The 27238-nt window shown below is 46.5% G+C and overlaps 1 protein-coding gene across 1 annotated transcript in view; it reads left to right on the top strand.

Annotated features, from left to right (window-relative positions):
• Positions 1-27238, top strand: part of LOC119406721 (ATP-binding cassette sub-family C member 2) — a 197075-nt gene that overhangs the window by 154675 nt on the left and 15162 nt on the right. Inside the window, exons 14-15 of the mRNA XM_049420186.1 lie at positions 346-555; positions 1615-1773. Of these exons, the coding sequence (XP_049276143.1) occupies positions 346-555; positions 1615-1773 (369 nt within the window). The remainder of the gene's footprint in view (positions 1-345; positions 556-1614; positions 1774-27238) is intronic.

Here is a 27238-nt window from a genome sequence, read left to right as displayed (position 1 = left end):
TCGCGTAACCCTCTTTTTTTTTAATTGTGCTGCGTGATATTTGCGACGCCCTGTATATCGCGCCTCTCTGACCAGTGGCACCGCAGCAGAAGCGAAGTATACCAAGCGTGCTAGGCTGTCGCTGGTAGATGAGGGAGGTAGGCCCATGCATCTTCATTGAATGGCTGTTCGTTTGCTTAGGACATGACACGTCCCCTAAGCACGTTTTTCTGCGCATGGCCGCTCTCTACTCCCGTCTCACTTTTACATCCACAGTGTTGTGCCAAAGCAGGGCTTGTCACAACTCCGCCGTTGTCACTGACAACGGCGGAGTTGTCAGTGCGCAAGGCGTCGTTTCTAACGCAGGTAGAAGTAGAGAAGATGGCCGTCGAGCCTACGAGGCATAACGAACCAGACTCCAGAAATGGTGCTGCTGTAACACCGTTTCATCGAGTCGACTCAACGTGGCCCACGGAAGGACGAGTCGAATTCCAGGACTTGAGCGCCTCCTACAGGCCTATGGTGCTTGAAGATTCGCTCAAGCATGTCACATTCACAGTTCGTCCGAAGGAAAAGGTAAGCGAGGCACCACTCTATTAAGTGCTTCGTAGTGGGATTGAAAAAAAAAAGCGCAGGACATCAATTTGCAAAAAACGGCGTAAGCAATCCTACTCTAATTCGCCGTGGTACGCGGTCGTTTTTTGACGTCGACAAAGCAACAAAGCATATTCATAAGACTTTGTGCTGCGTCAAAACTGGGCACTTCCGACGCCTTGAGTTTGGCTTGAAAAAACTATGAGCGCACAGAAAACACGGACGACAAAAAGACACACATATGCACACACGTAGGCGCTATGTGTGTCTTTTTGTCGTCCATGCTTTCTGTGCGCTCATACTTTTTTCAAGATGGAATACCAACGTGCCCAAACCGCCGCACTGTTGAGTTTGGCACGGTCGCGAAACCGTCTGCGCGCGCCCCCATTAGTAGGACACGCTGAGGCTGACCGGAAGCTGTTGCCGAATGTTTAGGACCAAGGATATGCAGACTTTTCCTTCCACATCGAGCGTCGAGTAGTCAGCGTATTCTCACTTTGGTGCAAGAAATCGACGAGACCGCACACTGTCCGACATTCGCGCACTTCAAGACTCATCCGTGCGGCTGCTGCAGACGGCTTACCGCTTCGTAACCTAAACTTACGCCCAATCTTGATCTTTTGAAGCGTGCGCGATAGATTTGTCGTAGGCGTTCGAGAAGCGGCTCGTTGCCGTGATGGGAGTGCCCAACTTCTAAAGTAAAGTTGCATTCAATACAATGCTCCCTGACCTTTACTTATTGAATTATCTCCAAAAATGTCAATACTACACGTGCGCTAAAACCACAGCGTGCAAACCAAGTTGCTTCATCGTTAATTGCGCGATCTGTTTCATTGTTACTTTCTTCCGCTCATTTCTATAGCCACAAGCACATCTGCAGCATATAGTGAATAAATGCAGTGTATATAGTGTACCCTAACGTGTATATCGTTCCTTTGTGGCTGTTGTCCTTGCATATGTGCGAGACCAATTTGTTTGCGTTACAACTCATCAGATAAATCGTTTATCTTAGAAGTGAAGTGCACCTCGCCTTCTTTCCAGGTTGGTATTGTAGGTCGCACAGGTGCGGGCAAGTCATCACTCGTCCTGGCCCTGCTACGGGTGCTCAAGAGCACAAATGGCCGGATATTAATTGATGACGTCGACATTGCCTCCGTGCCACTGCCGAGGTTGCGCACTGCTATCACCGTCATTCCTCAGGTATGATCCATGTTCTCTAGTAAATTCATGAAATGATAAAGAGATAGTGCTACTATAAAAAACAGTGGTACCTGTTTTAGCGCCACTTGAACGTAAGTGAAACGTCTTATAGGTTCCAGAGTGCGGCAGGCGTTTCAGAGGTACGCTAGCCAGAGACGGAACGCTAGGACGCCCACCAACAGTTCCATAGGTGTTGCAGAGCGTGGTAAGCGCTCCAGAGGTGAGCTAGCCGAAAACGGAGCGCTAAAATGCTCGCCCACGCGAGCAAGGTGTCAGACATCAGCAGACGACGAAGAATTGATGGTGAGCTACTATATAGTGCCTAGAATATATTCTAGGCACTATAGCTGCTATCTCCGCAGCTAGCGCGAAGAAGTGCGTGCACCACAGTCGTCATCATATACTTTTGTGTGTTCGATTGTCGCCATTAAAGGCTGCATTGGGTGTCTCACGGCTCCGTCTTTCCGGCGGCGCAACCTAAAGAAGGCTGGCGTTCCGCAAGAAATAGTGCCGAAAACCTACGGGATAACGAGCGGCTCCCGACGACGTGGACAAAGAGTGACGGCGACTATCAGTTGCTGCAAGAAACTGCAGCCGGAGCAATCTGATCCACATTGAAACCGCACCCAGTGAAGCAAAGAGCGGAGCCGGCTACTTTGCGAGCAGGTAAGCCGTGATTCTAAGAAAACATGGACCGCCTGAAAGCTAAACGCACTGCTACATGAACCCAATCAATGAGTCATGAACGAGGCGACGACGCTGTTGGAGAGTGACTGCAACGACCGAATGGCGTTCAGCAAGGTTATAGACAAGCTCGTCGCAAGCCGTGAAGACATTCGGAAGATCAATGCCGAACTGGAGGAAGTGATTCCTGTCGAGAAACCAGACAGAAAGTATGAGTCTGCAGCGAATTATAATGGCATCCCTGCGTACTACATGCCACAAAGTGAGATCATTCGAGAGGACTCACTCACCACCAAGGTCCGCGTGGCCTTTGGTACGTCCTTTCAGACCAAAAGACGAGCTTGGCTCAGTAAGGACTCAGCAAAATGGCCAGCTGTGAAGCAGTCACCGCCCTAGATAAACGACGTTCTAGGCATAACAGGGACGAAACGAACGACGCTTTACTCTACAGGAAGCGTAGTGCAGTTAGCTCCACTGCTGGATGCCACGATGTTCAACTCACTGCACAAGCTGCTCCGTACGCTGCATGGGTGCAGCGTTTCGTCTACAACGTGAAGTGCAAGGTTAAAAAAGATGGAGCCATCTCTGCCGAAGAAATATTACAGCCAAGAGATATTGAATCCGGCAAGTTCAAACGGAATGATTTCTCAACGAGGGGAGTTGGCTACTAGAAAGACAAGGTTCGCCTAGCAGCTTATCAGTGGCATAACTGCACTTATTTATGGATTAGAACGGGCTTCTACGAGTTGACGGAACGTTGCGAAACCTTAAGGACAGCTGGGTCGTGAAGCACCCATTCCTACTTCGAAGTCGACACCGTTTCACCAAGCTGGTATTTGCTGATGCCCATCGTCGAGTCATGCACAGAGGAGTAACGGCGAGAGTACACAATGTACGCGAACGCTTGTGGATCCCGAGAGCTTGACAAGCGGCAAAGAAAGCAATCAGCCGATGTCTGGATTGCGCGTGTCTTCGGACGAGACGCATTGTGCCGGTGTAACCATCGCTTCCAGCTTGCCGAGTTGAAAAGACGAAACCGTTCGACACTCCAGGATTTCATTTCGCCGGACCATTGCATGCGAAGTCATCGGAGAGCTCCGATCGCAAAATGCACATCGTACTTTTTAAGTGTGCAACAACAAGAGCATTACACTTGGAACTGGTCTCGGTGGTGTCTTCACCTGCTTTCTTGTTGGCATTCCGGCGCTTTTTTGCAAGAAGGGGACTGCCAAATATCATTTACTCCGAAAATGCATTTGCCTTCAAGAGAACGTCTCGGGAGCTACAGAACATATGAAAGGTACTCCGACAAGACGACATCCAGACTTACATTGCAAACCAAAGAATTCAGTGGAAGTTTGTAGCCGAAGCGGCCCCATGATGGGGAGGCTGTTGGGGACGGTTGGTCGGAAATGGGAAAACGACACTCCGAAAGGTTCTAGGCCGAAGCTGTCTGTGCGCAGAACTGTCAACTATCTTGACTGAGATTGAAGCGGTGCTCAATTCACGGCCACTAACGTGTGATGATCACGCCATCGAGCCTACAGCCCTCACGCCAGCGAATTTCCAAGTCGGCCAGCTAGTGACGACGTTACCAGATATACATAGTCAGACCAAGTAACAAGCCATGGTGCCAAAGCCTACCACCAGCGTTTTCAACATTGACAAAAATTAATGAATGTCTTCTGGAAGCCATGGAAACATGAATATATGCTGCTACTACCATCAGTTTATTGATCACCTACGCATCACTGAAGCAAATTAAATGTGGGTGACATCGTCATTGTGGGCATTTCTAAGACGCCGCAGTCATTCTGGCACGGGTCCGGGTTCAAGAGGTGTGCCCAGGAAACGACGGAGTTGTGGGCCCCTTTTTAGTCCGTTACACGGAGGCAATTCCTTCATGAGGCGAGGGCAGAAGCTACATCGTCTATAGCTAGATGTCACCACTTATGAAGTTCCGGAGGATGTTTAAGATCATCAGACAACGAAAAATTCGGCAGATCCCACGTACCGTGGGAGTCGATGTTATGCGAAGCATGCGCGCGCGGGATGGTGACTGCGGCGTAATTTTTCACATTGAGCCAAACGTTAAGGAATGACGCTAGAGAAATGTGGAAGTGGTAACGCACTCTCATATGCATTAGTAACCAGTTGTTTACAGTTGCGTAGCAATGCAAACAGCAACATGGGTGTTACCATCACCAGACGCGGTAAGCTGATATGTAGTGCTTATATTCTTCAATACTGCATAGCGTGAATCCAAACAGCACAAAGACGAAACACAAATGCACAGCACAGGAGTTACTCGCAACTAAGCTTCATTCAGAAAAGTTCCCCTAGATATACACACAGCCAAGTGGCACACGCAGGCGCACTGCACGTACTTACGCTACAGTCACAGTTGCAGTTGGGTTACAGTCGTTATGATTACACTTATCTGATACGACGGGGGCGCAAGCACATTTCACCAACCCATATGTGCAGAAGGGGTTCTTGACAGTTCTTGGAAAAGGTCATCATTACCATGATCAGTGAGCACCAGCAGCACGGCCGGACTTGTTAATCGGATCCGTTCGTGATCGCGGCTACGAGAGGTCTAAGTGTATTCAAGTGCGAGGTATATATAGCACAGCTGTTGGAAACCCTAGATGCCGCTTACGATGAAATGATCTATGACGCCTCTTGTCGTGCAGGTTGTAGCGAGGTCTTTTGATGCACTGTACGCATTCAAGCCATCTTTCACGCAGTATAAATACCAGTCGTTGTTGGGTCTTGATAAACCAATGTTGAAGTCACTGATAATGATGAGCAGCCTGGTTCTCTCGGCAGGTTTATTCTAGGAAGCATTGACCCCGGTTTTTTGCGTAATCGACGTGGTCCACGTTGCGGACCACGTGAACGAGTGCATGGCAGTTTCCTTGTGTCCGCCACGGTGGTGTAGCGGTTACGGTGCTCGGCTGCTGACCCGAAGGTGGCGGGTTCGATCCCGGCTGTGGCGGTCGCATTTCGATGGATGCAATATGCTAGACGCCCGTGTACTCTGCGATCTCGGTGCACGTTAAAGTATACCAGATGGTCAAAAAATTCGGCAGATCCCACGTGCCGTGGGAGTCGATGTTATGCGAAGCACGCGGCGGGAAGGTGACTGTGGCGTAGCTTTTTTACTGAGCGATATGTTATAAAATGACGCTAAAGATTTGTATAAATTTTATGCGCACACATATATGTTGAAGAGCGGCATATGTGTTAATAACCAGTTGCTTACGGTTGGGTAAACCTGCCAATCGCAACCTGGGTATTACCAACACCAGAAGCGGTAAGCTGATATGCAGTGCTAATGCGTGTCCCAAGAACGCACGCGCGTTTCAAGAACCCGTGTGCATGTGTGGAAGAAGTTCTTGACAGTTCTTGAATAAGCGCATCATCACCGTGATCAGTGAGCAACAGCAGCTGTTCATGACTTGTTATAGGATCCGGTCGTGATCGTGGTGACGAGGGCCCTATGTGTGGTGAAGTATGTGGTGTATTAGAGCTGTTGGATTTGTCGATACCCTGGTCATTTCGTCAACAAATTGTCTGTCGACAGAGCCGGCGACATGTCGGAACCTGAAGTCACTCTTCGCGTTGGTGAGGCATAGGCCGTCGACGCTGGTAGGCCTGGATAGTGCTACGTAGAGCGACATCAGTGGATGGTGTTTGTCGTATTCGTAGACTACCTGGGCGTATGTGGCCTACGTAGCCTAGTCTACAAAGCGGCTGTCAATCAATCTGGCATTATCATCGGTCAGCCTGAGGCCATCGCCCAGCATCGTAAGAAATGAAGAGGACACTGTGTCGTTCTGGTGGACGAAGTGCACTTTACGGTGCGGTGAGTGGATATCATATGTAACTTTCGTTGATGTATTCCTCCGGGGTCGAGCAGTGCTTCAATATAGCTTGCTGAATCATAGGAATAAAAACGTAATGTTTATTAGACTGCTATAAAAGAGGAGCCAACACTGGAACTGCAGACGTTAATCTTATATGACGCCTGTATCGTAGGAGTACACATCGTAGGAGTATCATGTAGTGTTTATTGCTTTCTTGTAAAATTAGATAGCCAGCACCACAACGACAATTGACGTTGCACCGATATTACGCCTGCGTAGACTGTTTTTCCAAACCAATTTATAGACCTGGCGTGGCTCAGTGGTAGAATACCTGATTGCCACGCAGAATGCTTGGGTTTGATTCCTGCTCGGATCCTAATTTTCATTCTTTCCATTCGTTGAGTCAACGCTGCCGATGTTGGTTTTCCTTAGCGCTCTAGAATTTAAGTTACCAATGTCTCTTCTCGCTGTTCCTGGGTAGATATAAACTGTCAATCACCTGTGGCGCATACCCGTACGCAGCGGCCCCTGGCAAACGGGTATGTGCCAGACGTGTCTAGTGGAAAGGGTTTGACGACGTACGCGACAGGATTTTAACGTTATTCATGTCATGACCCAGCAATAATATTCGTCAAATACTCTTACCCTGCCATGCAAATTTTGGTCTACACCAAATTAAGGAGGCGATCATGAGAGCACCCAGACGTAGGCGGCTAGATAGATAGATAGATAGATACGTAGATAGAAACGCTCAAAGTGCCAGAGGTTCGCTAAGAAATGCTTCGCATTTAAATAAAGCCCCTACAATTATTACTGTAATCACTTTCCATGCGTGTTAATGTGTGTGTTCACGTTCACAGTGTTGATTGAGACTTTGTATCACCTGTGGCACATACCCGCATAACATAAACTCTGGTATGCGGGTATGAGCCACACGTGACTGAGAGAAAGGGTTTCATGACGTACGCGACAGGTATTTTGCGTTATTCATGTCATCACCAGCGAATCGTGTTCACCATACACTGATCCCCTGCTCTGCCAATTTTGGTACATTAGAAGCCAAGGAGACGACCAGGAGAGCGCCCAGACGTAGGCGGCTAGATAGATAGATAGATAGATAGATAGATAGATAGATAGATAGATAGATAGATAGATAGATAGATAGATAGATAGATAGATAGATAGATAGATAGATAGATAGATAGATAGATAGATAGATAGATAGATAGATAGATAGATAGATAGATAGATAGATAGATAGATAGATAGATAGATAGATAGATAGATAGATAGATAGATAGATAGATAGATAGATAGATAGATAGATAGATAGATAGATAGATAGATAGATAGATAGATAGATAGATAGATAGATAGATAGATAGATAGATAGATAGATAGATAGATAGATAGATAGATAGATAGATAGATAGATAGATAGATAGATAGATAGATAGATAGATAGATAGATAGATAGATAGATAGATAGAAACGCCCAAAGTGCTTGAGGTTCGCTAAGAAATGCTTCGCATTTAAAAAAAATTGATCGTGCGCTGCTGTCTCCGTAGCTAGCGCCAAGAATTCGTGCACCACAGTCATCATCATGTACTTTTCTGTGTTAAATTGTCACCGGCTCCGGCTTTTTGGCCGAAGCGTAGTTTAGCTTGTGGGTATACTTTGATAAACATGAGCAAATAGTGGTATAATGCTTGTATGAGGGGTGAATGAGGAATACATTATATTGCCTTATTTAGCACAGCCATTGTAATATGAACGTAAAGGCTTGATATGATTTGCCGAAGTTTGCGAAACTAGCAAATCTCACGTATGAAAATTTTGCAAACCTAGCAAAGCTCACGTTTGAATATTTTGTTCTAGCGCACCGAAAAACACAGACTACAAGAAGCAGACAGGACAGCGCTTACTAGGACACCTTCGCGCGAAGGACGAACGAAACCTTCGTCCAACGCAAGATAACCAACGATAATAAAAACTAATTTTTTTCGGCTGGTTTAATCACTAAATTGGAGTGAAATATACAAGATAAAAGACGCTGAGGAGGTTCACAATAGGGTTCTGAACTTATTACGTCACTGTTACGACAAGGCATTTCCTAGAGTACAAGCGTCCTTCCGAAAGAGAAAAAATGCCGGAAACCTTGGATAAACAGCACACTTTATAAGCGTATTCAAATGAAAAATGTCCTTTTTAAAAAATATATGCGCTTACAAGTCCCCCCAGCATTCACAGAGTACAAAAATACCGCAACGCACTTACACCCGGCTTAAAGAAAGCTAAACGAGAATATTCTCAGAAAAAGTTTGAGAACATATATGATAACCGAAGAAAGGTCAGAGAAATGGTTCATGCCCTTACTGGACGAAAGAAAGCAAGATATGATATCACAGAAATACGGGAAGGAAACGTGGTGCTGCACGGCGAGGCTCTAGCCAATGCTGTGAATCGTCATTTCGTCAATGCAGGCGCGTACAGTAGTTGCTCTGAAAGCGAACACGACTCTTGTTTCGAAAAACCGGCAGCGATGCAGAATTGCATATTTATGCCTCCCACTGACAGTGCTGAGATAATTAACCTAATAAATAAACTTACAATCAATGGTGCACCAGGTATAGATGACATCACCGCCGCTGAACTAAAGCTGATAGGTCCACTAATACCTGCGGTGCTTGTTTACATAGTAAATCTTGTACTGACAACAGGCGTGTTTCCCGCACAGTTAAAGGTTGCAAAGGTAACCCTAATTTATAAAGACGGTGGCGTAAACAACATGTCAAATGATAGACCAGTATCAGTACTTACGACATTATCTAAGGCTTTTGAAGGCGTTATTCACACCGGGTTGTTATCTTTTTTTTAACAAGTATGGCATTATCACAACACATCGATATGGCTTTCAGAAAAATAAATCTACTGAGCAAGCATTAACGATTGCAAACATGGAAAATAAGAAATTTACGCTTGGTATATTCTTGGACGGAAAAAATGCTTTTGATTCGATACATTACGACCTAATATTACGGAAACTGTCATGGTACCGAATACGCGGGATTGCCTTTAAGCTTTACCAAAACTATTTACATAACCGGTACCAACTAGTACAAACGAAAACAGCTACGTCAAGTCATTTACAGTTGACCCAAGGGGTTCCGCAGGGTTCTATATTGGGCCCTCTACTTTTTTTGCTTTATGTATATGATAGTATGCATACCAACCTCCCAAGAGCTTGTTATGTATGCAGACGACACAAACGTATTTTTTACATCAGGACACTTAGAAACGCTAAAAAAAAACGTAAACGAGTATATGACATCACTCTCAAACTGGCTCAAACAAAACAAGCTACAGTTAAATTCCAAGAAGACGACATGTATTATATTCTGCCCATTAAATAAACATATAAAATATGACATAAAGATAAGCTTTGACGGGAACACTATCAAGCGGGAAAAATATCAAAAATTTATTGGGGTATGGTTCAGTGAAGACTTGACGTGGAATGTTCACATTAATGGTTTAGTTAAGCAACTTGCGCGAACAGTAGGATGCCTGTACAGAATTGGATCACTTATTTCTCTGTGGCTAAATAAAAATTTGTATAATGCCCTCGTCTATTCGAGACTTTCTTACAGTGTACTATTATGGAGGACGACAACAAAAAAATTACAACAAACTCATTATGCTACAAAAGAAAATACTTCGTAGTTATGAAAATTACAATAGTAGAATAGACTGTTTGCGCACTTCAGTGCTCTTTTATAAGCACAAAATGTTAAGGGCAAACAAAATATACTATTTTAAACTACTACAAGAGGTACACAAAAATAAGTGGTATATACCAAAAGAAAATCAGCAACGTTATCCGGCTAGAAGAAATTTACAGCCTTTACCCAGAGCTAGGACAAATTATGGAAAACAAACTATGGAATACCAGTCTATGCAAATAGGATAATAGCTTACAATTAGGACAATAGCTTGGATAATAGCTTACAGTTTAAGGTTTCTCTAGAGGCATTTAAAACAAGCTAAAGAAATTATATTGAAAAATGAAATAACTTATCACCACTAGACAATATTGCTCAGAACTTGTAGTGGCATCGTGGTATGAAATTCTTTTGCTTGTGTACAGAAAGTGTGTCATTGATCCTTTCCTAACAGATAAATACTTTTATTGCGATAGCAATTATATGGACAGTCTCGGCTGAATTTTGCCGTCGCCGTCATCCACCGTATATGTATAAGTATGTATATATATATATATATATATATATATATATATATATATATATATATATATATATATATATATATATATATATATATATATATATATATATATATATACATATATATATATATATATATATATATAACAGTCACAAAGAAAAATAATTCAGAAAAATGCTTCCGAAGCGCGGAATCAAACCAGGGACCTCTTGCTCCGCAGCGAGTGGCGCTAGCCACTACGCCACAGAACGCAGGTCCTCCACGTAGCTAACGGCGAGCGTTGTATACACACCCTTTACCGCTGGACGGACTCAGAGACGGCCGGCGCCTATAAGCGTTTCTTCATTACCAGAGAGATGGCGCTAGGAGCGCGACGGGCGCATTTAAAAGTCGTCGGCGACTTTAAGCTCGCTTCTTCTTATATTTGCTCAGGGAGAACCTTGGCCTTCCGCTGTCTGCTCGCGCGGTTTTCTCGTGGTGAGGGCAAGAGGGATGTTTCAACCTTTCACCATGATATCCGCGCTCATGTTACGGAGCGTACGAAAGTCACTCGAGCTCAAGAGACGCCGCTAAACGAACAAACAGAAGATGAGCGCAAACTATCAAATGTCACAGCTTGACACTTGAAGCGCGCTAGTTTCCTTCGCTGCTTCGGCCGCCTTTGCAACAGGAGCGCTGTTCAAACTGACAGTATCCATTGGCGAGCCTCACTTTGTATAGCATTAGTTTCTTGCTATCGCATTCATTGCTTCGCCCTTGCGGCGAAACTGTGATTTTTAGGGGCGAAGCTCCTTAAGGCGGCACCCGTTCGTCCCTCGTAGTCATCGTAGTAGTCCGTAACAAGTCTTACGCTTTGACCTCCAAGGTGGTGCCGGTGGGAGATTTCTCCTGTGCGTTGTTGAACAATAAAAAATTCGCAGCGTGCGCGTTAACTAAAAGCCGAATTCTTCTGTCAGTCATTCCCCATTAGCAGCCATTGGCATGTTCCAGTAGGAAACGTTAGTAGAAGTAGAAGTGTAAGTGTTAGCTAAAAGCCGACTTCTTCTGTCTCTCATTCCCATTAGCAGCCATTGTTTACCTCCAATGTAGTGCCTGGTGAGATTTCTCCTGTGCGTGATTAAACAATAAAAATTTTGTTCAAAACGCCGTTGATTGATGAAATAAACCAACGAAAGACGCCAGATTTTTTGTAAAAGCAGAACGAAAGAACGCCAGATGTTTTTAGGGGCGAAGCTCCTTAAGGCGGCACCCGTTCGTCCCTCGTAGTCGTAGTCGTAGTGCGTAACCAGTCTTACGCTTTGACCTCCAAGGTGGTGCAGGTGGGAGATTTTTCCTGTGCGTTGTTGAACAATAAAAAATTTGCAGCGTTAGCTAAAAGGCGACTTCTTCTGTCTCTCATTCCCATTAGCAGCCATTCTTTACCTCCAAGATAGTGCCTGGTGAGATTTCTCCTGTGCGTGATTAAACAATAAAAATTTTGTTCAAAACGCCATTGATTGATGAAACAAACCAACGAAAGACGCCAGATGTTTTGTAAAAGCAAAACGAAAGAACGCCAGATGTTTCTAAAGCAAAACGAAAAGACGCCAGCTGCTTAACGAAAGACGCCAGATGTTTTCTAAAGCAATGGTTTTCTAAACAATGAAAATTCACAGCGTACATGTAACATTAAAGTGAGCTGCAAGTCGTCATACCTCATCAAACCTTTAGTATAAACGCGCCCGATCTCACGTCGGTGATGATGAACTGGGCAGAATTCACGGAAGATTCACGGTTTACCGATGAACCTCCGCAGCTTCGCCCACTCATCATCATTCACTCTGTGGATATGCTGTGATTTTTTCTTAAAGTGTAGTAGTAGTAGTTGTATGTAGCCACCTCTCCCGATCGTCAACGGGCGAGGTGGACCGGCAACGGCGCGAGGACCCTGCCGTACGAGAGTTAAATCACACTAAAAGACATACTTTGCGGGCGATACACTCTAGTGAGCTTTGAACTTTCCGTCTTAATGTACATGATTAAGAAATTATTTCTACGAAAAACGCAAGGCACACCTTGAGCAATATATTTGGTTTTCGGACGCTAAATGGAACCATGAGGCGATGCGAAGCCGGAGCACTTGCACGATCGCGTTCCGTTGGCTTTCGTTGGGCATGCTACCGACCTCGCGTCGTGGAACGCGCGTCCTGTCTTCCCTCTAGCCTTGCCTTTAATTCGCACAGGGCGAGCGGGGAATGCGGTCGCTCTTGGCGCTCTTTCGCTCGGGAGCGGACTTCTTCCTTACATTTCACCGATCACAAGTGATAATGAAGGGACCACGTAAACCAACAGTACAATAAAAGTTTGATGTTTAATATATACACGATGTTTCACACTCTTTATATTATGTACTGGGCGCATTTCACGGAAGAGTTTCACGGTTTACAGATGATTCCCTCCGTAGCTTCGCCCCACTCATCATCATTCACCCCGTGGATATGCTGTGATTTTTTTATTATTATTATTGTTCATGTGGTTACACGATGCATCGAGTTTTCTGATCTTGTTTTTATGTGTGTAAGACTTGCGCATCTGCAGTACCTTAAGCGTGTCATGTGTTGGTTGTGTTCATTGCACTACTCCTTTGTTAGCGCTCATGTGGTTTTATGAAGCGTCAAAATTTTTTCGATTGTGCATATGTACAAGGAATGTGTATGTGTTGCGAACTTTAGGTACAGAGGCCTTTGTCAGGCGTATGAAATGCCTTTTGCCTATTTCTTGTATTACAAGAAATAAAATAAAGATATTACTACTGCTAGCAAAGCTATAGCAAAACCTTTGGAAAACCATCCATTAACAGAAAATACAGCTCTACTGTGCCTTTAGTCTTGCAATAGCAGTGCCGTGCAAATCTAGCCGTGGCCCTTCTTTTACAGCAGAGCTGTTAAGGTCTAGGCTGGCGGTGTGTCGAAGATAGACATTGTCATCATCATCATGAACTGGCACGCGCCATCTTCGTCCTCTTCTTCATCGCCTTCTTCTTCTGCTTCGCTGCCAGAAGACGTGCGCCGATTTGTGCGGCGAACGATGAATTAAGATTGTGGACGAGACAACGAGTGCAGAGAGAGGGAAGGAAAGAAAAAGAGAGAAATGAATGGAAAGGAAGAGCTAAACAGAACCTCTCGGCCAAAAAAAATTTCTGTCGAGGCGAGGTTCCAGCCTGCGTATCCGAAGGCCAGCGTCATAATCACTTGGCTATCCAGACATGCTGGTAGAGCAGAGCGTAGCCTTCTATAATATAGTACAGAAAATTGCCGGGAAAGGGAAGTGAGGGGGAGGATGATCGATGTGAGGGCTACCAGGAGGGAAAGGAGGATAGGAGAAAGAATAGAGAGACAGAGAGAAAGCCAGAGATAAATAGAAACACACAAATAGATAGAAAGAAAGGGAAGAAAGAGAGACAGACTAAAGAGAGAGAGAGAGAGAGTAAGAAGAAAGCGAAGAATGGGAGAAAGAAATAGAAGGCGAGAGACCGACTACACAGAGAGAGAAACCCAAACAGAAAAATTCGCCAGATCCCACGCCTTGTGGGAATCGTTTTTATGCGAAGCAGTCAGCGAGAAGTTGTCTATGCTGCATTTTATGGCTTTCAATCGATCGTTACGAGATGGATCGACGTGTTTTAGTAAGCGTAGTCCTTCTGTGCACATCGTGGCTTTACGAGGCATGTCGACTACACTGGTCAGACGTAACGTCAGCACTCACTTAAAGCACAGGCGTTAGTATATCGACACCAAGTGCACTTCACGGTGCGATTACGTGAATATCATATGTAACTTTTGTTAGCCCGAGGTCGAGCAGCGCTTGAATATAGGTTGCTGAATCATAGGAATACAAATGTAATGTTTATTAGACTTCTATAAAAGCTCCGCCAACACTAGAACCACAACTGACGTTAACCCGCCATGAAGCCTGTATCATACCAGTGCATATGCAATGTTTATTGCTTTCTTATAAAATTAGATAAGTAGCCAGCACAGCAACCACAATTGACGTTGCATCGACATTATGCTGGGTCTTTTCCGAAAGCAGTTTTAAGGCGTGGCGTGGCTCTGTGGTTGAATACGTGAGTTCCGTGCAGAATGCTTGCGTTCGATTCCTGCTGAGATCCTGATTTTTATTCTTTGCAATAATCGGGTCAACGCTGCCGATGCCGCTTTTCTTTACGCATTCGCATTTAAATTGCCAGTGTCTATTCTCGCCGTTCCTGGGAAGATATAAACTGTCAATCCCCCGTTTACCGTGTCCCGTGGTATACGGGTATGTGCCACGCGTGTCTGGAGGAAAGGGTTTTACGACGCACGCGACAGAATTTTCACGTTATTTATGTCATGACCAGACAGTCGTATTCGTGAAACCATCTTGCCCTCCCATGCCAATTTTGGTCTGCACAGATCTAAGGAGGCGATCACGAGAGCACCCAGACATGGGCGGCTACATAGATAAACAGATAGATTGATAGAAAGATACGTAGATAGAAACGCTCAAAGTACCTTTGGTTGGCTAAGAAATGCTTGGCACTTATAAAAGGGATGAAAGGGAAGAGAGAAAAAGACAAAGGAAAAAATAGACAGAGAGAAAGAGATGGAAAGCAGCAGACAATAAAGAGAAGAAGATAAAAACAAGAAGATAGAAAAGCATAGCCATGTATAAGCAGAGGGAGTATAGTTTGCCGTGTGGCGTAGGAAAATTGTCATCGTCGTTATTTTCTTAGATTTTGTCCTCTTCCTCTTCTGCAACAGCTCCCAGAACATGTGAGCCCATTTGTCCACCATGGGATGCAATAATAACGATGGGCGACGGATACCACGTTTAAAACATCAGCAAGACAATTTAGTCTTGCTGACGTCGTAGACAGTACATTTTGCGTACGTCGTGAATAATAAATTTTCCGCGTGTCGTAAATAGAAAATTGTCATCGTGAACCGGCACGCGCTATCTTTGTCCTCTTCTTCATCGCCTTCCTCTTCCGCTTCGCTCCTAGAACAGGTGCGTCGATTTATCCGGCGAAGGATGAAATGACTCTGATGGGTGAGACAACAAGTAGAGAGAGAGAGAGAGAAAGATAGAGAAAAAAGAGCGCAAGCACAACCATGTAGAGTACAGCAAAAGATGAGAAAGAGACAGGTGAGAGGGGAAAATCCTTGCCAAGCCAGGACCAGCTTGGCGCCCACCAGCTCTCCTGTGGCCCAGCCTTGTGCGACCTATACCAAGCTGCCCTCGTTTTTTTTTTTCAAGAGCGATTGATAACCTCCTGTATTAAAGCTTCAGCGCAGCATTTTGCTGAAAGTTGAGCATCGTACCACAAAGCGCCTAGGTCGTCAGGAAGTTTCAGTAAATGACGGCAGCGCAACACGGAGAATAATTACTTAAGTTGTAAAATATTGGGATGTTGTCGAAACCTGTGCAGTATGTGAAGTAGGCTACTTTAATTTACCGATAACGTTGGAGTGAATATCGATTAATTAGAATGACAAGTGTGTTTTCGCACTTCTTCAGATGTAGTTTTTTTTTTCGCCTATTGCCCATTCACTTATGGCGGGCCGCCGTCCTGTGATAGCACCCCGTACGCATCGTTTATTATCATGCATAGCTCCGTTAGATAATCCCACTATATATATTATCTTGCCAATAGTTCAGTCAGGTTTGGTGCAGAGTACACGGTGTGCCGCTTCGAAGCCACCGAGTGCGCTTGGTTGATCAACTCTATACTGGCACAGTCTACGTGCAGCATAGTCAGCTTCTTGGCAGCTTATCAGCGGTAGCCATGAAGCAGCTCATCACTCTTGGCAGGTACCAGTGTATCGCGCAAACGCGCTGCACTTGTGGCGGCCTGCCTGAAAGCCCGGCCCGTAGTTTTCATGGTGAACTCGACGCAGAGTCGTGCTTCAAGGCCTGGGCTTTAGTTGGGATTGACCCGTCATGTTTTGGTCGCGAGGTGCTTCTACGTTTGTAAGCTAGATGGTTTAGCACAGGCTCCTCATAATGAATCGCCGCGCCTGCTTCATTTTCATGAGACCAGGCTTCGCCTAAAATGCTGTTGAACCTGTTTTAGCATTCGCCGCAGGCCATGCCAGAACGATGGGAATAATCGTCGAGGTGGCTTTAGAGAGTTCTCATAAGGTTATGCGCAGGGTGCAAACAGTTGATGTTTTTCTGGAACTAACGCAAGCACCAGGGATAACGCGGGAAGGGTCGATTAGGCATGTTTAAAAGCTGGCGTGCTTCACCGACGATCAGATAATCCCCGAGGAGCGTGCTCGCCGCTGTTGCCTGCACGGTGAGCGTTACTTCTTTTGTGGGGCTCAAGCTTCTACAATAAACAGTTCAACTCCAGCCGGCTTGAGTGCTGTGTACTGAACTGTCACGACCACGTGACAACACCCTCAACCATCGAGTCGTGGCACGTCCCGCACACCGGCGCTTGGTCTGGGCAGTCCCGTGACACACATATTTGCCACCGCACTGCCGCGCTGCAGTTGGTCACGCACGCCTGAGGTGATGTAAGGGTGTCCATCGAACCACAGACAAACGCCGCGCGGGTTGCCGGAGGTATTCCTGACCACGTCCCGTTGAAATCTTGTCAAGGCTCCTGGAAAGCGCCCGTCCGGTGTGTAACCCACGGACATTTTAGGCTTCGCGATATTGAAGATCTTGGCAGGCAATAAGTTTGAGCTTAGTGTCGTGGGCACGATATTCGTCAGTCACGTGAGCCCGGTGGCGTCGATTGCACTCGTGTTTCTGTTGCTGCTGGCGATCTCGACGGGCGCGCGGCGTGGTCACGTCATCTCTTGGAGGCTGCGCAAAAATCGGCGCCGCCTTTGAGAGATGGTGAGACAAAGCCTCTGAGAGATGGTGTGGCTTTGTCTCAGACGCCCTTTTTTCTAGGTTCTAGCCATACACATAATTGCTGCAAAAACAGTTGCGTAGTATAGGGTCATTCTTTTAGAGCTGATCTATTTGATTGAACTCTAGTTGTGTTACAAATTTTCCAATGCTAATGCGGTTTGCGGTAGAAGATTCTGGAATGATGAAATTTAAGTGGTCCGTTCCGTTTTTTATGTGCGACGCCGATAAAAAAAGAATAAATAAGAGATAATGAAAGCCCCGAGATTTCGCGAAAGTGCATACAAAAGGGACGCCGGGTGTGCGCAAATGCGCATGCGTCAAGGCGACGCGGAGCAGCGCACGGGTGGGAGTATTCGCCCCGAGATCTGTGAGCAGCACCCTCTTGCATGTGACGTCAAATGGAAGACTGGGGTGCCGCTCTTCGCGTGCGCGCTCGCTACGCGAAGGCTGCTCGACGCTGCCGGCCACTCTGTCGTGCTCGCGTTATTGTAATATTAATGGCCCAGTTCATAAAACAATCCGTACGGAATGCTTAAGCAAAATGCCCCGCGATATCTAGCAGAATTGCCGTCACAAGCACGTTCAGTGTCGATTGCTCCCGGTGTCGTCTGCTAGCCATCAATATCTACATCTGCGTGTGTGGCGAGGATTTGTTTTCCTGACTTTTCTATGGCCGTGGCGCACTCAAAATGACTTTCCGACCCGTTTTCGATCACTGATTGCAGCGTTTGGGCTTCGGCTTTCGTGTCTGCGCTATTCGCAATACCCATAGACTGTCGCGCCGCCAAGCGGAATTCAGGAGCGTCCTCTCGAGGAGGGTTAGGAGACGATAAAAGGGCAGCACTACACAGTTGTTCCCTTGTTCGGCTGTGCTAACCTCAGTGTTAACGCGTCGGCAAGGAAGGAACACTACGACTTTGCATGTTCCCTGCATCAGTGAACAAACCGGGCCCTCCATGACACGAGAAACCTGATTCGTTCTTCAATAACATTTGCTGGCAGGCTAGTTGGTGATGCATAGTTCATGGGTAAAATACAGCACAAACCAGACGATTAACACAAGGAAGACACGGGACACTGTCCCGTGTCTTCCTTGTGTTAATCCTCTGGTTTGTGCTGTATTTTACCCATGGACTGAATCGTTCTTGCGAGACGCGAAGTCTTCGTGAAAATACGTGGCAACTCGCGCTTTCGATGCTAGCCCACAGCGTACGCATGCTATCAGCTTCGCGAGGCTTTCTGTAGCAACGTAGGTTAGTTAAATGTTATTGTCTGGCATATTCAGTTGAAGCTCATCCTGTTTTACTTGCGTATAGCATTGGTCAGTGTTTCTTCTAGTGCATGAATCCCATGACACTGTACGCGGGAGGTCGCGCGGGTTCGCGATGTGCTCTTGTAAAACTGAGCTATCTCAAGTTGTCGATACATTAAAATAGGGCATCTAGCCTTTGTCAGCAAAGCGCTGTTGCTAATTGTGCGAGCGACGTTTCAATCATTCGAGGGCGCGTCTGCTCCACGCCTTTCGTGGAGCGAAAGCTTTCGACGCCGTCCTTCGCCAGTATGTTGGTTTCATAGCCAGCGCTGCGCTGCTTCTTTTTGTACGTGTGTTGATAGGCGGCAGCACACTGCAAGCGATTTGCTCGTTGACCGATCTGAGAGCAAAATGTTCTCCGCGCCGAGACGTCTCTCTAATTGTAAACTTGGTGACACGAAGTGGTCGAAGTCGTTCAGCGGAGGAAATTCTTCAGATTGCTTTCAGCAGTGATGTTGAAAGAAACCATCTGGACGACTAGGATTTTTCACTGGACGTAGAAGACTGTGAAAGCACCGAGAGTGACAGCGACGATGAACGATCAGCTACTAACTCACGAGGAGCGAGTTGCACTTCACGTCCCCTCGTGCGTTAATGTTCTTTCACGCTCGTAAGTCACTTTGATTGTATTTAATGTATACTATCCTTGAGCGAGATCAAAATAAAAGCATAGTTCCTCTTGTGCATGGCATGTATCACAATTATTGTGGATATTATGGAGCGCCGCATGCCGCCGACACGCTCGAGCTCGACCAGCGAAGCGAAATGGTTAGAGCGATAAAACGTGCAGTCACGGCCACAATCCACGCCTCTCGGCTAACTTCTTCGACGTTGCGAAAAGGATACGTGTGCATTATTTTCGCTATTCGTGTTTCGATCGTGCTGATCGAGCCTGCAACATGCGAGTGAAGTTAATTGCACACGGCTAGAGTCTAAGCATGGCTGCGACACAAGCGCTACTGAATGGAATGTTAAATGCTGGTGTTCCGTTGAAGACGCAACTCCGCGTTCCCGACTGCGCAAGTCGTGACGACGGCGTATTATGCTTGCAAACCATCACCACGTTAAACGTGCGGTCCCGTGCAGCAGCGATGGCGCTACTCGCTGGCGGCCTACTACTGCCGCAGATCCGTCAGGCGGGCTCGGTACGTATCACCTCGGAGTGCCGTTCAGCTCATACGTCAATTTTAGTTCATCCTGTTTTATGTAGCACGCACAGGATTTCGCAAAGCATCGTTATGCGCGGTAACGGAGCTTAAATATAACCTTTCACACCGCAGCAAATAATTAGGTGGCGAGTTCTTAGCACTTCCTATGGTTTGGGAAAGTATTTTTGTCTCATATCCATTTCAGCGCAGCTCATGACTTCATCCGGTGAAAGTTGCGCGGGCGTACGTCCACACGTACTATCTGTTCCTATGCTAACAAACGGGTTGACCCTCCTACTGGCGCCCAATTGAAAAGCACGGCGCGCCACCTATAGGTCGTGGGCATTGCGAATAGCGCATTGTATGTATACAGGGTGCTGCGCGTGTTCGGTTGCCAAGCCTGCTCTTTCGGTTCAGTTCTTTTGTTCGGAGTTTTAAGCGCATGACAAACGACGTGTATGTCATTAAAATAAATGAAGTGATCATTACAAGCAACAGCGTTTGACTAGATCCTAGGTTTCAGAAGCTGCTGTGTAAGCGTGTCGTAAGTACTTAAAATTAAAAATGAAATAAAAACGTATGAGCACGAGGAAAAATGGTATGTACAACGGTGATATGAAATGTTCGCAGGTTGTGCGGAGTTCTCTTTTGCAACATATTTTAATCTCTACCAGAGTTGTACGTAATGCCTTACAAGTAATCGATTATTTGTAATCAATTACATTTTCTGCTAACATTGTTACATAATCGATTACCTTTTTGAAACTGTCACATTCTGAGTAATTGAATTATACTTTCTTGTAATTGATTACTGGCAATCACTTCACTTTTTTTCTAAAACCAAGCTTTAGACAGGCTTCTACGGCTGTTCCCGTTCCGAAAAATATGCGACTGCTCTGGGGGGACGCTCCGTCAGACAGGACATGGGGTTCCTACAGAGCCCATTTTTTCACCTTTTCCGTGGCGTTACCTGCAACGCCTTACCAGAACGCCAGCAACAGCACTTCTTTATAGAGGGCAGTGCTGGGCAGTATCGAATATACATGTATCTTAGATACTATCTTAGATACTCTTCGGGTGTCTTGTATCTGCATCGCGATACGTCTCGCAGGATGTGTATCAGTATCTGTATTTCCGATACATTGAAGAATGTATCGTGTATCTTAAGATACAAGATACTGCGATCGCACAACCACCGTGCGAAACAATAAATGTTGGCTGAGCTCCGCTTCTCAAGCTGATACTGCTGCCACTAAGTCACCAGAATAAAACTGAAGGCAGTGATAACATTTTACCTTTCCGCCAGATCTTTCGAGTGAGGATAAGCAATAAGCGCTGAACGTCCCTATCGGTGGATCAAAGTCATGAGGGGGCGCTCGCGTCGTATCGGCAAACAAGCGCGTGAAGGTCAAGGCCCAGCCTTGACCCATTTGTTTCCTCGTTTTTTTTCTTTTTAGTTGTGTGAGTACCATGACATTTGGCACTAAATTACTGTCCTGTCCCGCATACTCCAATGCGTGCGGCGTCTTTCGCACAAATTTTGATGCCGCTGTAGTGTTTCTTTTGCATCGTGCTTCATAACGAAGTCTGAGGAATTCAAATATGTGGAGTTGCTTTGCATCTCGAGGCTTTCACACATCAGCGATTTGAAGGATCTCGTAGATGTAAGTTTGACTTACATGCACTGAGAGTGACTTATATGCAAAGATATTCTAAGAGCCATAGCACCACCGGTACCGATGCCGATAGCAGAGCAAGCATTCACCTAACAGACGCTATCTTGGCGTAGGACTCTTTCATTTATTCACATAGTTTTAAAATCATAATTTGATTGTTAGCACAAGTTCTTTCTTAGCTGCCCTGCTTTCCCATGCATTAAGTTACCTCTGTCTCTATATTGTTTTTTTTAAGTGCGGAGCACTTTAGAGGCGCGTGCTGTCGTATGCCGTCGTCGCTTGGCGTAACGCAGGCAAAACCACGTATAAAACATAAAAAAAGAGGAAGCAAGCGAGAAATAGAAAAAGAAGAAAGAAGGGGAGAACTAGGAAGGAAAATAGAAATAAATAGAAATAAAATAGAAAAAACTCAGAAATATGGTAAAAGAGAAGAAGAAAGAAAGATAGGAGGAAAGAAGGAGAAAACAGAAGAGAAACAAAGGAGGCTACCCAGCTCCGCACTTCCTTCAGGCTTGGCACCACTCGTGCGAAGCTGCGTTAATTTTTTCGGTCTGCTTACTGCAATATGATGGTAAGCTCTTTGCTTTATTCTTACTTTTAACTGTCTGCGTCACTTCCGCTACTGTTTAGATACTTATATTCCAATTGAATTTTTGTGAAGGGGATGTTGAGAACAAACATGTAATGCACCGGGCGCGCGTGGAGTGTACAGTAACAAAAATTCTGCTTACTACTAAGTAAAATAGCGATATTGAGTTTGCATTATAATAACGTAAATTATTAAGAGCCATCTTGAATATGTTAGCAAAGATACTTGAGCAACAGTGTTCTAACAAGTGCTCCGTTTTTCTCGTGAGCATCTCAACGAGCCGTTTTACGCGGTTTTCCATTGGCTCAGGTTTTAATTGTCATAGCCATTAGGGGTTACCCGCTGCAGTGGTCTGGTGGTTATGGTGCTTGACTGCTGACCCGAAGGTGATGGCGGCCGCAGTTCGATGGAGGGAAAGTGCCAGAGGCCCATGTGTTTATGTTTAGGTTTTAGAACCCTAGGTGCTTGAAATTTCCGGAACCCTCCATTGAAGCGTCTCTCGTAATCATATCCTGGTTTTGGGACGTAAAATGCAATGGTTAATGGTTCTTGGGGGTGCCGCCTGTATCGTGTTTCTATACGTATTCGCTGTGTTTGATACGGAACCGCTTTTCTATTTTACTTATATATATTTGTTTTACTTGTTTAGGTTCTCTGAATTTTTTTACTGTTATCGATCACCAGGTAATCGGAGCTATAAGTGGCAATACTGTGAACAGCGGCGATGTCCTGCGGCGCATTGTGAAACTGTGCAGTATGTCTGAAGCGTTTCTGCGCTGCACATATTCTTGGCGACGTGCACCTGTGCGATGTTACGTTATTGCGAAAACCATAATACGTCTATACGGACAAGGTATAACTCCTCAGCGGTATTTGCACCATCGTGCGGAGACTTCGAAATTCTTGTGATTAGATGAAAACACGCTAGCTGATCGGCAAGCAGAGAAGCGACTCCCATCAATAACAAAAGCGACGAAAAACAACCGCTGTCAGCGAAGAGTACAAAGAGCTGTCATGTTAGGCAGCTAAAGCAGCGCCAATAAGTTGTTTCAGAATGAAAGTAATATACCTTGAGCAAGAAGTACAAAACTTTTGAGATACTAACAAACATTTCATTTGAATGAAACGAAATTGGTCACAGTTAATACATTTTCAAGCGAACATTTTAGCGCATAGGCGTTTAGATCTACATTGTATAGATATATAACAACAAATTTCCGAATGTATCGAAGTATCTTAAGATACAATTATAATGTATCGTATCGGTTACAATCAGTGTTGCAGTATCTTTTATCAGTATCTCAAATACTTCTTGCCTGAGTATCTTGTATCGTATCGCGATACAATTTGAAAGTATCTTTGCCCAGCCCTGAATTAGAGGGCATGGACACTAGCAATTTTGACTGAGGGCGCATGAAAATTCTCTGAGAGGTAATCTTTGCTCGACGCACTTGGCAATGCACTCCCTAGATTGCGAGTGCGCCGAGGAATTTTCTAGAACGAGGATTTTTTTCAGCCACCATGACCAGTTGACACGCGAAATCTTTGAGGCCCACAAAATACAGAGGGCAGGGCGTAACTGCGTCAGCCTTCAATAGCCCTCCAGGAAAAGGAAATTTCTTTTTGACATTATTGTAATGGTTAACAGTGTTAAGATTAGTTGCCTTGTGTCTAGCCAGGAATGTCGTCATGCCTGTCTAGTCAGGAATGTCGTAAGAGCATGAGCAGTAAGAGTATATTATGATGTTTCTTCAATAAATTGCTCACTTGAAAGTTAGCGCTAGTGTCGTGTCTGCTCTTCCTTGGTCCCTGTTATTTCACGCTGTTTTGCCTCTACCAGCTATGAATCGTTACGAACTTGCCCAATTTTCATTTCCACTCTAGCTTCTAAGGAGTGGCCAGGCTTGCCTGTGGCTACTTGAAGTACAAGACGTGTTGAAAGTGCATTCAACGCTTTTGTGCAATTGTTTGAAGCACAGTAAAGAATGCAACTTTGCGTGAAATGCATTTTTGTGTAGAGTTTAACACGGCGTACTCGGAGGTTTCAGCTGTAGTGTGACAGCGCAGCGACATCTTCTCAGCACCGCAACACGTTGCCGGCTCACGATAAACTACGCGAGCAACACACGGTTTATGTTCTTGAAATGTTCAATAAAGAAAGCGGTGGCAAAAGAACGAGTCTGAAAACACATCAAGGTACTGCTCGCTGAACGCTTCAGAGTAAGAAATGCTTGGCACATCCACCAAGGATCGAATGCTAGACGCTACCGCCTATGACACTGAAATGAATCAATCAATCAATCAATCAAATCAATCAATCAAGATAACTTTATTTTCATGAACAGGGAACTGAATATACGATTATGCGGACCGATAGTCTAAAGTGGCTAGTGGCCGGTCCAATACAATGTGCAACAAGGAATGTACAATATTTGTTGGCTAGGTTTTACAATTAACCCATGGTGACAAGGTGGGTTCGTTTATTCCAGGCATGTCAGGAGCACCGTAGAGCACCGTCACGTCGACAGAAATACTAGATGGCGCCATCACTTTCCGGTTTTGCTCATTTGACAATCAGCGCACACCAAATGCGACAGTTTGGCTATTGTCGTCATTTGCGATCGTTTTAGAATGCGGGCCCTGGTGTGGGCAACTTCCGCCACCGCTGGCTGACGCGAACACTGCGTCGGAGTAGCCATCCTTCCTTGTATAGTGCCGCAAGTCTTATATTTTCATGAGTTGAAGCTTCACCCACAAGGACTGTGGGCAACGCGCTGCGTAGGCCTCGCCGTGATGTGTAGGAAGCTTCGCGATTGTTTTGGAACAATCCGTTAAGATTGCGCGCCGCACGAGAATGTTCCAGCTTTGTCGAGAGATAACGCCGCCAACAGCGATATCGCTGGAAAGTTCGATAGCACCTGTATAAAAGCCGACGCACTTCGCCGCTTGTCAGTTGATCGACGGACGACGCCCTGTTCGCCGCTATCATTGTACAGCGTGTATTGCTGTAGTTCTAGTTCTCATTTTCCCGGCCACAAGTTCGGCCAAATAAACAGTTTCATTCTGCAAACGCCGACTGCTTTCTTCGTCGACGTCACGACCACGTGACATCTGGTGGAGGTGCTGCTCGTTCATGTTCCGGACGCCCCCGACAAGCGTTGAACCCAGCCCACGTCGCGAAGAAGACACCGACACCATCAGCGGCAGTCGAGCCAGCCGCAGACTGGAAGGACTACCCCCACAATACGGACCCCTACCGGACAAGACCAGGATCACAACGAAGAAGACAACAGCCACAATGACAACCGCTGTGGCGCCTACAACGGTCGTCATGCATCAACCGAGGGAGCCGCCGACATTCCGCGGATCACCATGCGAGGATCCACAAAGCTGGCTGGAGGCATACGACCGAGTCTCCACGTTCAACAACTGGGACTGCGACGAGAAGCTACGCCATGTCTACTTCGCCCTTCAAGATGGCGCAAGGACCTGGTTCGAGAATCGAGAGTCCACGCTAACATCATGGGACCTCTTCCGCACCGGATTTCTCAACACCTTCACGAGCGTCATCCGGAAAGAAAGGGCTGAAACCCTTCTCGAGACCCGTGTACAGCTCCCCAATGAAAACGCCGGACTGTACACCGAAGAAATGACTCGACTATTCCGCCATGCCGATCCAGCCATGTCCGAAAAAAGAAAGTTCGCTTCCTGATGCGGGGTGTGAAGGAAGAACTCTTCGCCGGACTTGTGCGCAACCCGCCGAAGACGGTCTCGGAATTCCTTTCAGAGGCCACCACAATCGAAAAGGCACTAGAAATCCGCACTAGGCAGTACAACCGCCGCATTCCTACGACGACCTACGGGGAGGTTCAGGCGCTGCAGTCTGATGACCTGCGTGACACCATCAGAGCGATTGTGCGGGAAGAGCTGCGCAAACTGTTACCTTCGCCGCAGCATCAAGTGCATTCAATCGCCGACGTTGTCCGCGAGGAAGTCCGGCAATCGCTTGGAATTCCCGAAGCACCGCAGGCTCAGCCGGAAGCCATGAGCTATGCTTCTGCAGCCCGACGCAACGCCCCACCCCCTCGCCCACGTCAAGACACCGCGTCGCCGCAGCAGTTCCGCCGCCAGGCACCGCCGCCACCACCACCGACGCGATACCGCCCGCCGACAGGACAACGCTGCGCCCCCCGAAAGACCGACGTTTGGCGTGCCCCTGACAACCGGCCGCTCTGCTATCACTGCGGGGAAGCCGGCCACACATACCGCCGATGCCAGTATCGACAGATGGGGCTACGCGGATTCGCCGTTAACGCGCCGCGCCCGCAGCCAGGCGAACGGCCTCGCGACATCGACGACTACCTCACCGGAACACAGTGGGAAGAACGACGGGCTTCCCGCTCGCCGTCGCCCGGCCGCTACATGTCACCGCACCGCCGGCAGTACACTGGCCCAAACCGGGGCCGGTCGCCTAGCCCGTATCCGGGAAACTAAGGGTAGCAACCGATGGAGGTGCGGTTGCTGTACGACGAAATGCCGAAGATCCTCCGCGGCCGCCGACGACGACAACGCGACGAGACCTTCAGAACACGACGCAAACCGGACGGAGCCCTCACGACGAAACTTCGCGGCCCGAAGAAAGCCTGACGACGCAACGTAGAAACAGCGGGACAAATCGACGAAGCCGTGATCCGACGCCACGACCTAACCGCAACGCAAGACGACGAACTAGCGACCTCGATGTCCTTATCGACGGCCACAGCATCACAGCTCTCGTCGACACCGGAGCCGACTATTCCGTCGTCAGTGGGCCATTCGCCACCAAGCTGAAGAAAGTAAAGACCGCTTGGAGTGGACCCGAAATCCGGACAGCTGGAGGCCACCTGATAACACCGATTGGTGTCTGCACGGCGAGAGTCACCATCAATAACCACACTTATCCTGCGAGCTTTGTAATCCTACAAAACTGCTCCAGGGATGTGATACTCGGAATGGACTTCCTAAGTGACCACGGCGCCGTTATCGACCTGAGGTCTGAGTCGATAACACTA

Source organism: Rhipicephalus sanguineus, chromosome 10 (assembly GCF_013339695.2).
Source record: "Rhipicephalus sanguineus isolate Rsan-2018 chromosome 10, BIME_Rsan_1.4, whole genome shotgun sequence".
In the NCBI taxonomy this organism is placed as follows: domain Eukaryota; kingdom Metazoa; phylum Arthropoda; class Arachnida; order Ixodida; family Ixodidae; genus Rhipicephalus; species Rhipicephalus sanguineus.
This window is presented reverse-complemented; position numbering and strand designations above follow the sequence as displayed.